The following is a 13437-nucleotide window of genomic DNA, read 5'->3' as shown; positions in this document are numbered from 1 at the left end:
TGATAAGCTATGACTCCCCTAAAGTTCTGCCAGTCATTTGGGTTTGATTATTTGGTTTTCATAGTGCGCCACCACATCACAAAGTAATCACTGTCAATCTTGTCAGCTGCAAGTAGGTTGGGAAGCTGTTGAACATGTTTTTTAATGATTAATGAGCTCCAACATTGCCCTTGTTTCCTCTTGTTCAGGTGAGTTGGAGGAGGCCGCCTGTGACATACGTCCCCTTCTCCCGAGTCTTCTTCTATACCATGAGCTCTGGCTCCGCCCAGGATGTGGCAGTCGAGCATTTCCTGCGTGACATAGAGAGGCGGAGCAAGCGGCTACACTGCGCTGTGATAGGCTGCGAGGAGGAGCGACCCCACAGCGACATGAACCTGCTGTATCGTAAGAGCCGTTTGGACTGGAGGCAGAGGGACCAAGAGGGAGGTAAAAAGAGGTGAGAGGATCGACTCACAGGAGCTCTGCATATGTGGGATTACATTAGAGTTCAGTTCAGCGGGGATATAAACCTCTTAGCCGGCATGAATGAGTTTAATTTCAAAATCTTAATTCCAAGCACAGTTCATGAAGTCAGTCGGTGTCGCCTGAAAAGTCGTGGACCAATTTGCATAGTAGAGTTTCATAATGAAGTTGATATGTTCTGTAGATGAGATAAACTACTATAATGTCAGCCAAAATGTCAGAGGGCAAAAGGGGGCCAAAACTGATGAAAAAGAAAATAAGATACAGTTGTTGCCTCGTTTGTCTCAATACACATTTGATTATTTTGTCTTTACATCAGAGGTTCTGACCTGTAAGCTTCAGTCATTTGTTTTCATTCACAGCAATGTATCATATGAATGTGGGTCATTCATTTCTTTAACATTTTATTTTGAAAATCCAGTTTTCCTATGACGCGAGAAGATTCAAAGTTTGGTTGTTGTATTGATGAAAACACAAACAGTGTGTAGGTTTCACACAGTCAAACTTCTGTACAGTTTTCCAACAGAGAAGGAGTGAATTAGAAAACCTCGTCTGTAATGAGTTTTTATGGAAGTGGTAACAATAGGAAGTGTAGGCCTTGAAGCTCAGCCTGCCAGCAGTGGTGGAAAGTACTTTTGATGTACTTGTACTTGTACTTTTCCAATTCATGCCAGTTTTTGCTTCCACTTCACTACAGTTCAGAGGGAAATATTGTACATTTTCCTCCACTACATTTATCTGACAGCTATAGTTATTAGTTACTTTTCAAATGAAGATTGTACATAAAAAGCTTATAATATACAACCATTGTTGAGGATTAAACCAGTGGTCTCCAACCTTTTACAATAAAAATAGTGTTTAGTTTGGTCCCTTGTCATGTTTAAAAGAGGTCAAATTATCCAATATTTAAAAAAGGTTTAGCAGAACTTTGTTGTTTCCTCTGTCCTACAGCATTAATCATGTCACGGCCCCTCACATTTATGTTGTGACCCTTTGGGGGGGTCCAGACCCACAGGTTGGAAACCACTGGACTAAACTACTCAGCCATGACCAGCTACATCAATATTCAAAGTACATTTTGCTGATAATACTTCTGTACCTTTATTTAAGTCGGATTAACCTTTACCTACAAAGGATTTTGAACGAGGACTTTCACTTATGGAGATCGTCTTTTACTTACGTACTTTTTAGAGAGAATCTGAATATTTGGCCTGCCAGCACTGTTTCAGTGGGATTGAAGAGTTGTTAAACGAGGTGCAGTGTGTGTTCAGGGCTCTAATTTCTCCTCCATTACAACACAGTTAGCTGCTGATGTATCAGGCCCAGTTTCTCTCTTTGGACGTCTTCCAGCAGAGGTGAAAAGTAATCATAATAAATCACAACAGAGACTAAGTGCTGGTCTTGTCAATAATAATAATAATGATAATGATAATAATTTAATCTTGGATAAACATTTTTATGTGATTCTAGGGTCAAATGAAATACAATGTATTTAAACTGCTTTTTGCACAGACATGCTGAAAGACACCCAAGCATCAAAACAAACATTAAATGATAACAGAACTAATTCAAGCACTCAAAACAGGTGTCAACAACACAACATCATCACATTCTGAATCATGACAGTATTGTGTGTGCATGCCCCTGAATGAGTGATCTCGAGTATCTGAGCGTGTGTTTCGGGGACAGAGGAGAGATGTACTGTTCAAATGTGAGTCACCTATAATTCACCAAATTCCACACTGAGTACGGGGGCTATTTGTGCGGCAGAGGAGAGGGAGCACATCAGAGACAGCCATTCAGTTTGTCTAGAAGCGCCGTCCAGTGCTTTCTGACTCACAGCGGTAATTGGAGGCCCTCGTGTTGGCAGCAGAGATCAGCGTCATGGCAGCATCAAGCCAGTGGAGGTGTAGGGCAGCAAGTGGGACAGCAGGACATGATGAGCGATGAAAGTAGAGCCGAGCGGGGCCAGAGCAGCAGAGGTGAGAAGCAGGACATGACCAGCAATGATTACGAACAGGGCAGGGTCAGGGATGAAACCGCACAGGGACGAAGGGATGGAAACCAAATGGACTCGAAGCGGGACCGGCAAGGACTGCAGAGCTGGTGGGAGTGAGGGAGGCAGAGGGGGAAGGGGGGCAAAGGAAGCAGTGTGAAGGGCACTGGTAGACAGTTTGAGATCTCGAGGCCCTCAGGAGAGAAATCACATTTATAAACCAGAGACGGCTGTGGAGATACAGAATGGTAAATAGGTGAGTTTCAATATGAGTTTTAAAAATAGAGACTGTTTCTTATGGCGCTAATACAGGCAGACAGACTATTCCCAGTAGTGACGACTGGTGGAGGAAAACCTTCCTGCCAGCTGAGGTTTTATTAATTCTTGCACAGAATTATGAGACCAGTGTGAATAGGCTGGCATGGGTGTAGCCTGGCACCTCCAGTGTGTATGTAGATATATGAAGGACTAAAAAAGCCCTGCAAAGCCCCTTTAAGCAATTCAGTAATTGATATTCAGTTAGACAATTTGGCAAAGGGGGATGAATAAAAGACAAATTAAAATAATTGTTAAATGTATGTAAATCACTAAAGGATTTGTTATATAAATCAAATTATGGATAAATGTATACATTTTTAAATTTACAATGGAATTATTAAGTTCATCTAACAGCTACTTAAAGGTAAATAAATGATGGATTCACCAGTTTCTTTATTTACATTTCAACTGTGGTATCACTTACTTTGAGGCCAAGGTCATGACTTTTTCTAGACCAGGATTATAACATTTTCCCAGTATGAATACATGAATTTATTGATGCCTGTCTGAACGTGACTGTTCATTCATGCTGAGCTCACCGGATGTGGGTATGAATAAGGGACAATGTTAAAAAAATAAAAAAATAAAATAAAGATAGTTAAGATTTAAAACAGAAAAAAAAAACATGCATCTTTATGTTTAAAATATTTCTTCAATGACGCTGAATATAATTTAGTTCTATCATGCATTTTACAAATTCTGATCAAAGCTAAAATGAATCCAATTGTATCAAACCATTGACCTGAATCACTATTGAAATGCCAACATTATATTGAGATGAACGGGGAATTAGTCCAACATTCACATCCCTGTTATGTCCTTTTTACGCACACATCAAAGCGGGAGGTATTTGTTATTTAATCCTTAACATCTTAATAACATGGTTCAAAGCACATTCAGACCTTCAAAGTCTGTTCTGAATAATTAGAGTTCATTCAGTTTTGTTATGAATACTTGCTTTATGATTATATAATATTGTATACATATACATATACAAAGACGTAGTATAGCAAAGTATTGTCTTGTTGTCGAAGCTTCCAGAAGTTAATATCTGTGTGGTTATTCATTGTGGATTCATTGTAGGGGCCCCTACAGAAGAATCAATAGGCAAAGCTTGTGCTTTATTGCTTTGAGTTAAACCATCCGACAGTTTCACTTTTTATGTAATTTTCTTCTGGTGACAGAAGAATCAGATCTGTTTAAACCCATGCAAGAGACAACCCATAACTTAAGGCAATCAATTAAAGTGTCGTTTATTGTGTCAAATATGCCAGTAAGGTCCAACAGAATGAGGACAGCTACACACTCAATGTCAGCTGCTCAACCTTAACCCATCTGAAACTTTAACAAGAGATGCCTTAACTGCTCTGATTTGCCTTCAAACCAGATTGGATGTTCTCAAAGATAATGTTTTTACAGATAGTCTCATTCAGCTGCTTAAACATAACCCACTCATAAACTTTGCCCCAAAAAGGTAAATTAGAAATGGGACAGTAGCTGCTAGGGGCAGAATTATCTAGACTGGATTTCTTCAGCAGAAGCTTTATCACCACAGTCTTAAAAGCTTTTGGGAATATCTCGTACTCCGAGGAGGAGGTGGTATTCAAGAGACTGTCCAAAGCTGAATCTACCAAAGGTGTTCAAACGGCTGCAGAGGGGCAGCGGATGACCTCACACAGCTTGATTGGCAGGGACAATGATGTACATTTCTCCCTGCTTCTTTCTAATGTTTGTTGGGATGAATATGTGACCTTCAACTGCTGCCAGTCATGTGATTTTGAGGATACCTTAGACAGTTTTTGTTCTTGATTGCACTGTAACATTTGTGAGATATGATTTGGAGAAAACCTCAAATGTGTGCATCCAATTAAATTCACGATTTGGACTGAGCAAGACAGGAGGAGAAGAAACTTCCTTGAAATATTTTACATTGATCAATCGTTACTGATCGAGCTCTATTCATTGTTATAACAGCACATTACGCACCAGTAATTAACAAGAGCTACACTGTCCCGAATTATCAAGGTTCAACTCATTCTCTAGTACAGATTTTCATTAGAACAGTGCACAAGAGCCGAAAACTCTGTTCTTACTGTAGAAGATGCAGAATTAAAGGAAGGGTTCAACATTTTGGGAAAAAAACTTGTTCAATCTCAATATATGTTATTTGTGGGACTATTTCTTAGCGCAGTGATTATCTGTAGTATTGTCGTCATCGTGAGGTTGCTAGGCAACCAGCAGCAACTCCAGGGACTTACTGCTCCCAGCCAAGAAATAGTCCCACAATAACCCCATGTAAAACCAGAAATTTTCAGTTCTTGTATGGATTAAACAAACGAGATACAGTCTTTTAATTAGGGAGCTTTAGAGGCGCTGGTAGGCAGTTTTTGTTACCTTAAGACAGGGCCAGGCTAACAGTATCCCTGTTTTCAGTGTTTATGCTAAGATAAGATAGCCTGCTGCTGATGCTAGTTTCATATTAAGCAGACAAAACGCAGTATCAATCTTCTCATCTAACTGTTGACAAGAAAGCGAAGAAGCTTTCCCCCCCAAATTGTTAAAATACAGCTTTAAGTGCTAGTTACTATAGGTTCGGTGCACAATGTAAAGCAGCAAGAAAGAGAAGCGAATGAAGAGGTGAGAGTCCAGATACTTTTCAACAGCTGAGTCTTTGGTCTCTGTTTTGAAGATGTTGAGAGATTTTTCCGCCCTAAGAAGGAGTCAGAAACAAAAACAGAGCACTTCAGGCTACCAGAAGGAGCTGCTCAGCCTCTGTTCTGGGCTAAATTTGGCCCTGTTGTATCTATGTCGATTGTGAGGAGTCACAAGTGCATCTCCACAGGCATTCAAGGGTACAAACATACTCGTACAGATGTAAACACAGTCTGTTTCTATACCACACACATATGTTACAGCACACACACACTGCCTCACACACAGTGATTTGATGAAGAAGAAAATAGGAGCCTCTCTGTTCTCCATGATGAGTTCTGCCTCTGCCACTCGCAATGTTGTCTGCAAATTGTAAGCTCCAATTGTCGTCTTCTGTGCTTCACTGCCTCACAGGGATCTGAAGTGATCTAAAAGATAGCGCTGCGTGACCCATAGTCATATGTCGTCCTTGTGTACTATGATGAATCATTTAAACACAGAATAATCGTGCATTCGAGCTATTTAATTACAGTCAGAAATGCAATCTCTTGCAGCCTCAAACGTATAGACACAGATGTGGATATCCAGATGTGCTCCCTGTGTCCCTGTGGCTGCGATGTGAACACAAACGTGGAATAAGAATCAGCTTGATGAAGCTGTGATTTCTTCCTGCATCGCTGCAGTAAAATATGTTTTTACTCCTTTTGATGGTATTTCCACCTCAGATGTGAATTTTTTTTTCTCTACTCTGAGATTTTGTATAATCATACTAACTTTAACAATAGCCTTCTTAATAAAAAAGTCTGTTGTACACAGAAAGCAAGTCAACCTTGTTTGATTGAAGTCGTCTTAAAAGCCAGGGACACCATTGCATCACATATCTCTAAAGAAGAGGGTTATCAGAAGCCATTTTGTAAGCTTTTGGTGAACTCAGCAGGGCATCAAACCTCACAGTTGTATGTCAACAACTTGAACCACTGACACTGATGCCTGGACTGTGACTGTCAGCAACATAGCACATTTAATTCTGGTTTACTAATTATTTCACCTAATTTGAGGGTCTGGGGTGTATTTATAATGCCCTTCAAAATGTTATTTTGCTTTCTGTAATTTGCAAACAAGACCATAGAGTATTGTGCATAGACATGCTAGTATAATGAAAGATAATAATAAGCATCTCAATCCAATAGTGTTAATGGAATAAAAGCTATATAGTACATTTTACATGCCTCGCAAGTATATCACAATTAGCCAAATTATTCAATTTGGTAAAAGACTGCAATATTTTGTCCTTTTTTCCTCTTTGTGAGTTTTATTTATTGTTGTGGGAGCTCGTATCATTGATGATTTCAAAGACAAACTATCAAAGAAATGAAAATGACAACTGTTCCCATGGTAACAGATTAAAGACTTCTGGTGATCATGAGAGCAGACTACAGATGTGGCTTGAGGATATAAAGATATAAAGAATAAGGGAATTCCAGCAGCACAGTGTACACCGCTAAGAGTACTTTGTTTTTGACAGGGGAATTGATTTCCTAATTGAATGTGTTTGAGGGAGAAGCAGATGTAGAGGAATTCAGATGGAAAGATGCGTGAATACGAAAGATGGAGGAGCCTCCAGGGCTTTCCCTTTTGCAGTGAAAGCCCTGCAGGCATTTCTTTATTGCACAGGCGATGTTTGAAGACCGAAGAGAGAGTGAGGAGAGAGGGAGGTCAATATAAAGGGTAGTACATGAATGTTTTGCACTTAACTAGCATCCCTTCATGCTTCAATGTTTTCCTTCCATCCACACCTTCCCAACCCCTTTCTCAAACTACAGCTCCACCCAGAACGACCCCTCAGCCACTGTTGGCAAAGTCAGAGACTTGGCGTCTTTCCGCCGCCACTTCCGGATGGGTTTCATGACCATGCCGGCCTCCCAGGACCTGTCCCCTCACTCTTGTGCCTCTGCCATGGCGCCACGCTCGCAGTCTTGCCATGCTGTTGGTGCCGGGGATACAAGTCTGGAGAACGGAGATTACTCCGACACCCAATCCCAACACGGAGGCCGCTGCCCCCCGGCCAAACCCAAACGTCACCCCAGCACTCGCCTCAGCTCCTCATCTGCTGACAGCAGAGGACTTCTTGAGACGCCGCCTCCTCCGTCCACTCACTCACAGGCCAAACACTCAGAGAAGAAAAATGGTAAGAAATGTGTGTTCAGGTGCAGATTCCACACAGAAAATTATCTTTTTTCTTGACATGCATATTTTTTTTCTCCTACAGCCATGAAAAAGTCTGACTCTGGAGAGATTGGAGCAAAGAAGGTGCCTCCTTTAAAGCCCAAGAGAAGTCCCAGCACCCAGCTTTCCTTTGACCCTCTTCCTCCACGTGTGCCTCCTTCCACATCCTTGCCTTTCCAGGCAGCAGACTCTCAGATTCAGACAGGAGATGGGGATGATGAGCCAGTTTATATAGAAATGGTGGGCCAAGTGTTCACCAGAGACAACCAGACGGCCACCCCCCACCCTGTCACCCCTGTGGCCACCACGCCTGACTCTGACTCGGACCAGAGTGAGGCCATCTATGAGGAAATGAAATACCCGCTGCATGAGGACAGAGAGTCCCAGAGACATCTCCCTCCAAAGCATGAAAAACTGAGAAACTCTAAACACTTTCATGTCACCCCTTCCTCCTCCAGCAGCTCCTCCTCTCTGCCACGCCCTTCCTCTTCCTCTCCATCCTACTCCAAACCCAAAGCTACAGTGTCGATCTCCCATTCGTCTCCTCTGCCTTCCTCCGCATCCTCCACCCCTGTCCCCCAGGTCCTCTCCGCCAGTCCACACACTCCACGTGCTCCTACTCCATACCTGCTGCAAGGGAGTAAATCCGAGCCCGAGTCCAACACTAAGATCCCGGCCCCTTTCCCCAATCTTCTACAGCACCGCCCCCCACTGCTGGCCTTCCCTCAGCCGGCAGCAGCCTCCAGTGGGGTCGGGGTGCAAAACAAGGCATCTGCTTCTGCTAAAATGGGAACTCAAACATCCAGTGTGACAACTCAAGCCAGCAGCTCCTCCTCGACTTCTTCTAATGTTCCTGTATCCAAGGAGTCATCAGGAGGAAGTGCAACCCAGCAGGACAAACACAGCAGAGATGCCCAGTTAGGCCCTGCTCCTGGACTGAGAGCCAGGAGCCACTCCACACCTCTGCCTCCCTCCTCCAAATCCACTTCCCCTTTCTCCCATCATCACCACCACCCTCACCATCGCCCCTCGCACTATCATCACTATCGCAAGCCAGAGAGAGGAGACTCCCCTGTTCCAAATAAGAGCAGTTCTCAGACGTCCACAGTACAGACCCAAACCTCAAGTACAGGCAAGGAAGGCAAGTCTGTTAGCTTCCTCTTGAAGTCCGATAAAGGAGAGAGGGATAAGGATAGGGACAGAGACAAGGATAGGGATAGGGATAGGGACAGGGACAGGGACAGGGACCGAGATAGAGAGAGGGATAGGGATAGGGACAGGGACAGGGACAGGGACAGGGACCGAGATAGAGAGAGGGATAGGGATAGGGATAGGGATAGGGGTAGAGACAGGGACAGGGAGAGAGACAAGGAGAAAGATAAGGACAGAGATAGGGACAGGGACAGAGATAGGGATAAGGACAGGGACAGAGACAGAGACAGAGACAGGGATCGGGATAGGGATGGAGGGCCGTACTCCTTACAGTTGGATCACATTCACTCCTCTAGCAGCCAAACGTGTCAAAGCAGCACTAGCTCAACTCCTACGCCATTATCGTCATCCCAGCGTCCTCATTCTCGGCCCCATCTTCGCTCTCACACTCCTCACGGTCTGCCAGCGTACAAGCCTCCGTCCTCGGACAGCCCCCTGCTGTGGACCTACCCCTCCGGTGGCTTCCGGAGACCGCCGGCTTACGAGAGCCTGAGAGGAAGCTCTCATATGCCGTCTCTGCAACAGCCCTCCAGTCTTACCAGTGAGGGTGCATCCAAAAGTAACGGAGGGTCTGCGTCCCTTCAGTCGAAAGTTGGCTTCATGCCCTGGGACAGCAGCGCCAGCTTAGCTGCAGATGAGGGATCTTACTGGCCTATGCAGAGGAAATTGTCCTTCAGCCATGGGAGCAGGGAGACAGAGAGTAAGTCAGAGGCCATTTTGAATACAGAGTGCAGATACTGTGTTGAAAAAATCTGGATTTTAAAGGTATTTTAAGTTAAATATTCCTTGAAATATTCATTCTGTTCCTTCCCCTGTCTCAGAGGACGAAGGGCGTGCGTGGAATGGCAGCGCAGATGCTCTTTTAAGGATGGATAAGGAGGACCTCTGCATGGGGTCTCGAGGAGGCCACTCAGGCATCCCAGTCCACTTCAGTAGTGTCACCAGCAGGGCCCTTGGTCACAGCGAGTCCTTGGCCGGTGTGGATAGCAGCCCGGGTTTCAGAGCCCTGCCCAGGGTTGGTCTGCCTCTTCCCTGCCAGACTTTCCCTGCCTGTCGCAATGGAGGTAAGCAAACACTTAGTGTTCATAATCTTTTAGTCATTGCCTCTAACCACCACATCCTATTTAGAAAGGAACTATTGCAGCAGATTTACATGGGGATTCTCCTGCTGGCTCTGTGGGGTGTCTTACACTTGGACAGCTAACTTGTTTTTTGCCCTTGTTTGACATCAAATACAACTCAGGAAAAAAAAGGAAAAGATGGGTATTCCCCGTCCAAGTTACTTTTCTGTTCCAGAAGTGGAGAATTAAAGTAGCAGAGACTACCTCCTCTCCTGTCATCTCCCCTCCTCTCCCCTCCTCTCCTCTGCTCTCCTCTCCTCTTGTTCTGTTAGCCTTGAAGCTCTGTGTCTCTGTATTTCTTTGTCAGTCTCTTTGCACTCAAGGCCTTTCCTCAGAAACAGAGAGAAACTATTTACCTTGTAAATAAATATATTGAATGTGCGCAATACTTTCCTTGAAGCAGAGCCATTAACGGAAGTGTTGCATAAACAGGCCCACATCCCTGCTCACATGACATTCATGAGCTCTGGTCCCATTTAATGGCATTTATAATGTGCATTGTTACAAGCCTGGTTGTTTAAAACACTTTCCCTCAATAACATCACTTCTATAGCTTTAACTTCTAGAAATTTAATGGAAGTCTGTTTACAATATAATAAGATATCCAGCTGACAGAGTGATGGTACAGCAGTGTAAGCATACCTGTATTCATAAAAATGTATTGCTCCAATATCCATTGTTCATAAGTATATGGTTACTCTGTAACGGTCCAGTATCTTAAAATATAATGAGCACACAATGCACAAAAACTCTGTCTCAATTCACGAGTGTAGTTAGACATTCACAGCTCTGTGTGTTAAAATGAAAAGTTATATTCCAGTGTTCTCATTAGTAGGCTCACAGTGTAATGTTTGTTTCTTTACAGAAGTGGGGCGGCTGGGCCGCTCCTCCTCTGCTGCTGGAGTGAGACAGGTGGGTGGAGGAGACGTCCAGAGACAGAGCAGCCTACCAGCACGAGAAGCCCTGAATCAGGTTAATATATAACACCCAGCCTTATAACTATAGACTCTATTAACTTCATTCATTGTAGATTTGGGAGTGAACATTAATATTGTTCTCATTATTACTTCCCCTTCTGTTAGAGACAGTGCTCCTGCAGATCTATTTATAGCTTGTAGATATGCCCACTGAGCAGAATAAGGTTCTGGCCTGCCTCAAAAGAATAACAGCCGCAAAGGTATATGACGTAGGCTAATATGTACTCAGGAAATGAGAGAGATCAGTGGATGAGAGAACATGCTGTACTGTGTTTTGGAGTGACGAGCTGCAGTCTTCTAGCAGCACATTTTGCCCAGATTCTGGCTGCATAGCAAGTGCTGACGCAGTTTGAGTGTGCTGCAGAGACTGTCTTCATGCGGCTGGTTGACCCTCCCTCAGCCTGCAATAGATAAAGCAGCGCTGCATCCTGGTGGCCGTCCAGAGGAACTGCAGTTTTATTCAACGTGCTAGGGTTGGCTGTCTCTGCTGACTGCAGCGATCATGCAGGTTGTTTAGAAATGTCTTACATCACTGCATAAATTCACTGACTTGACTTTTTCCATTGTGTTCAGCTGCATGGTCTGGCCCAGCCTCAAGCGCCCTGCAGTCCCAGCAGTCCCAGTGTGTCTCGGCAGCAGCAGCAGCTTCAGCTCCACCAGCAGCAGCTTCAGTTAAAGCAGCAGCTCCAGCAGCTTCAGCAACAGCACCACCTGCAGTTGCAGTTCCAGCAGCTCGCCCAGCTGGCACAGGGACAGGCTCCTGTCAGTGGGGGCACCACCCAGTCCGCATCGCAGACCCAGAGAGACGGCAAGCTGCTGGAAGTCATCGAGCGTAAACGCTGCCTGTGCAAAGAGATCAAGGCCCACAGGCGCCCTGACAAAAGCCTGTGCAAGCAGGACAGCATGCCTATCCTCCCTAGCTGGAGACGGACACCTGAGCCTCGTAAGACTGGCACGCCACCCTGCCAGAGGCCGCAGGCCGTCGTGTGGGACACGGCTATCTGAGGTGGAAAGACAGGCCAGCAAGTACAGCACTGAAGAGAGACTAAACACACAGATGAGCTGAAGATGGTTGGACAATGAATAAGAGACTCTTTAAATGTTTGTGGTGACAGAATTACCACAGAGGAATGAGAGAAAGTTGCTCTTATTGTGTGATAAACTGATCTGAGAACGGCAATGAAGGTTATTGGAGACTTTGGGGAAAAAACAAAAACAAATGCAGATAAAAGAGGTGAAGAAGGAGAAGTGTTACAATCAGACTAAATTAATCTCTTACCCGGGTGATACTTGCTCTGTACTATGTCCTTTTTGACGTGTTCTAATTGCCAATGATTTTTTGTCACAAAATGCCAGTATTATTGCTACTAAACGAAGACGCCAACTTAACAATAATGGGTGGGATGTTTTCTGAGATTGGTGTTGCCAAATTTCCTCCTGACTACTTGAGACATAAAGGAATTGTGTATTTTCTGTGACACACAGCTGCCCAACACGCATAGAAACAACTCTGTTGGATGAGAAAAGGCAAGACTCATTGATAAGTTATTGAAGTGTTTCTTGAAATCGTGAATGCATATGAGATGTCTTGGTATCAATAGATTGTCATTGTGGATGCAAATAATCATCAATGAGGAGTAAAAGCTACCTACTGTACCTGTTTGCATATTTGTAATGTAAATCTATTTACTTTCTCAACGTTTCTGCAATTTTATAGCAATATGCTCCCAACGCCGGAGCAACATAATTAAAACCTGTGTCAACTAGCCTAACATACATATCTAAGACTTGAATAAGTCACATTTACTGTGTCATTCTCTGCATGTCACGATAGACATACAGTATTGTAAAAGAATATGTGTAGAGATGATCATGTCCGACTTTTACATACAGCAGATCTTCACTATGATAACACGTAATCGTATAAAAAGATGCATATATTGCTGGGGGTGTCATTAGAAAAGGTGGTGTGACAGATGGCACATGCCGTGCAGTCCAGCCAAATATACAGTAGGTACAGATCAATGGTACAAAAACTTCATCACTCATGCTTATCCACGGTTGCACATTAGTGATAGTTCCACCACACAGAAAAACAAGCACTGACACCCATCAACACCGACTGTACAATATGGTGCAACTGATAAGACTGTGAGTATTGATCACCTCAAACAGAATGCTGGAACAATCTGCACAAAACATGGTATACGCTTAGGAGAAATTAACTGTAAATAGATATGTACAACTGTATTGAAAATGTAGCAATTATTTCCATTTTCATACTTGTAATCAATACATATTATGTAGCATATACTGTATAAACATAACTTTGTTCACTTGTTTTTTCTAAAAGAATTAAGTACTTTATCTGCTGCAGCCAGTCCATGCATTACTCATAGTTCTACTAATAAACAGTAAGCCCTCTAAAGAAAGGCACAGTCCAACAGTTGTTTATTTAAATTTATGCAAGACT

At 43.6% G+C, this 13437-nt stretch overlaps 1 protein-coding gene across 1 annotated transcript; it reads left to right on the top strand.

Annotated features, from left to right (window-relative positions):
* The first annotated feature begins 248 nt into the window (after positions 1-248).
* LOC139295825 (neuronal tyrosine-phosphorylated phosphoinositide-3-kinase adapter 1) lies at positions 249-11969 on the top strand. Its single transcript, XM_070918089.1, has 7 exons — positions 249-436; positions 7252-7616; positions 7698-8996; positions 9087-9566; positions 9688-9930; positions 10853-10959; positions 11538-11969. Exons 1-7 carry the CDS (start codon positions 249-251, stop codon positions 11967-11969), a joined length of 3114 nt encoding a protein of 1037 aa, XP_070774190.1.
* Positions 11970-13437: the final 1468 nt, after the last annotated feature.

The sequence above is a fragment of the Enoplosus armatus genome, chromosome 13, assembly GCF_043641665.1.
Source record: "Enoplosus armatus isolate fEnoArm2 chromosome 13, fEnoArm2.hap1, whole genome shotgun sequence".
Classification (NCBI taxonomy): Eukaryota; Metazoa; Chordata; class Actinopteri; order Centrarchiformes; family Enoplosidae; genus Enoplosus; species Enoplosus armatus.
The sequence above is the reverse complement of the archived record's forward strand: the minus strand, read 5'-3'. Positions and strand labels throughout refer to the sequence as shown.

What these genes read in the sequence shown, in the direction of transcription:
- LOC139295825 (XM_070918089.1), top strand. Translation starts at nt 249, where the DNA reads ATGAGCTCTGGCTCCGCCCAGGATGTGGCAGTCGAGCATTTCCTGCGT. An exon ending in TGGGAGCAGGGAGACAGAGA is followed by an intron (nt 9,567 to 9,687) that starts GTAAGTCAGAGG and finishes CCCCTGTCTCAG; the next exon opens with AGGACGAAGGGCGTGCGTGG. An exon ending in CACGAGAAGCCCTGAATCAG is followed by an intron (nt 10,960 to 11,537) that starts GTTAATATATAA and finishes CATTGTGTTCAG; the next exon opens with CTGCATGGTCTGGCCCAGCC.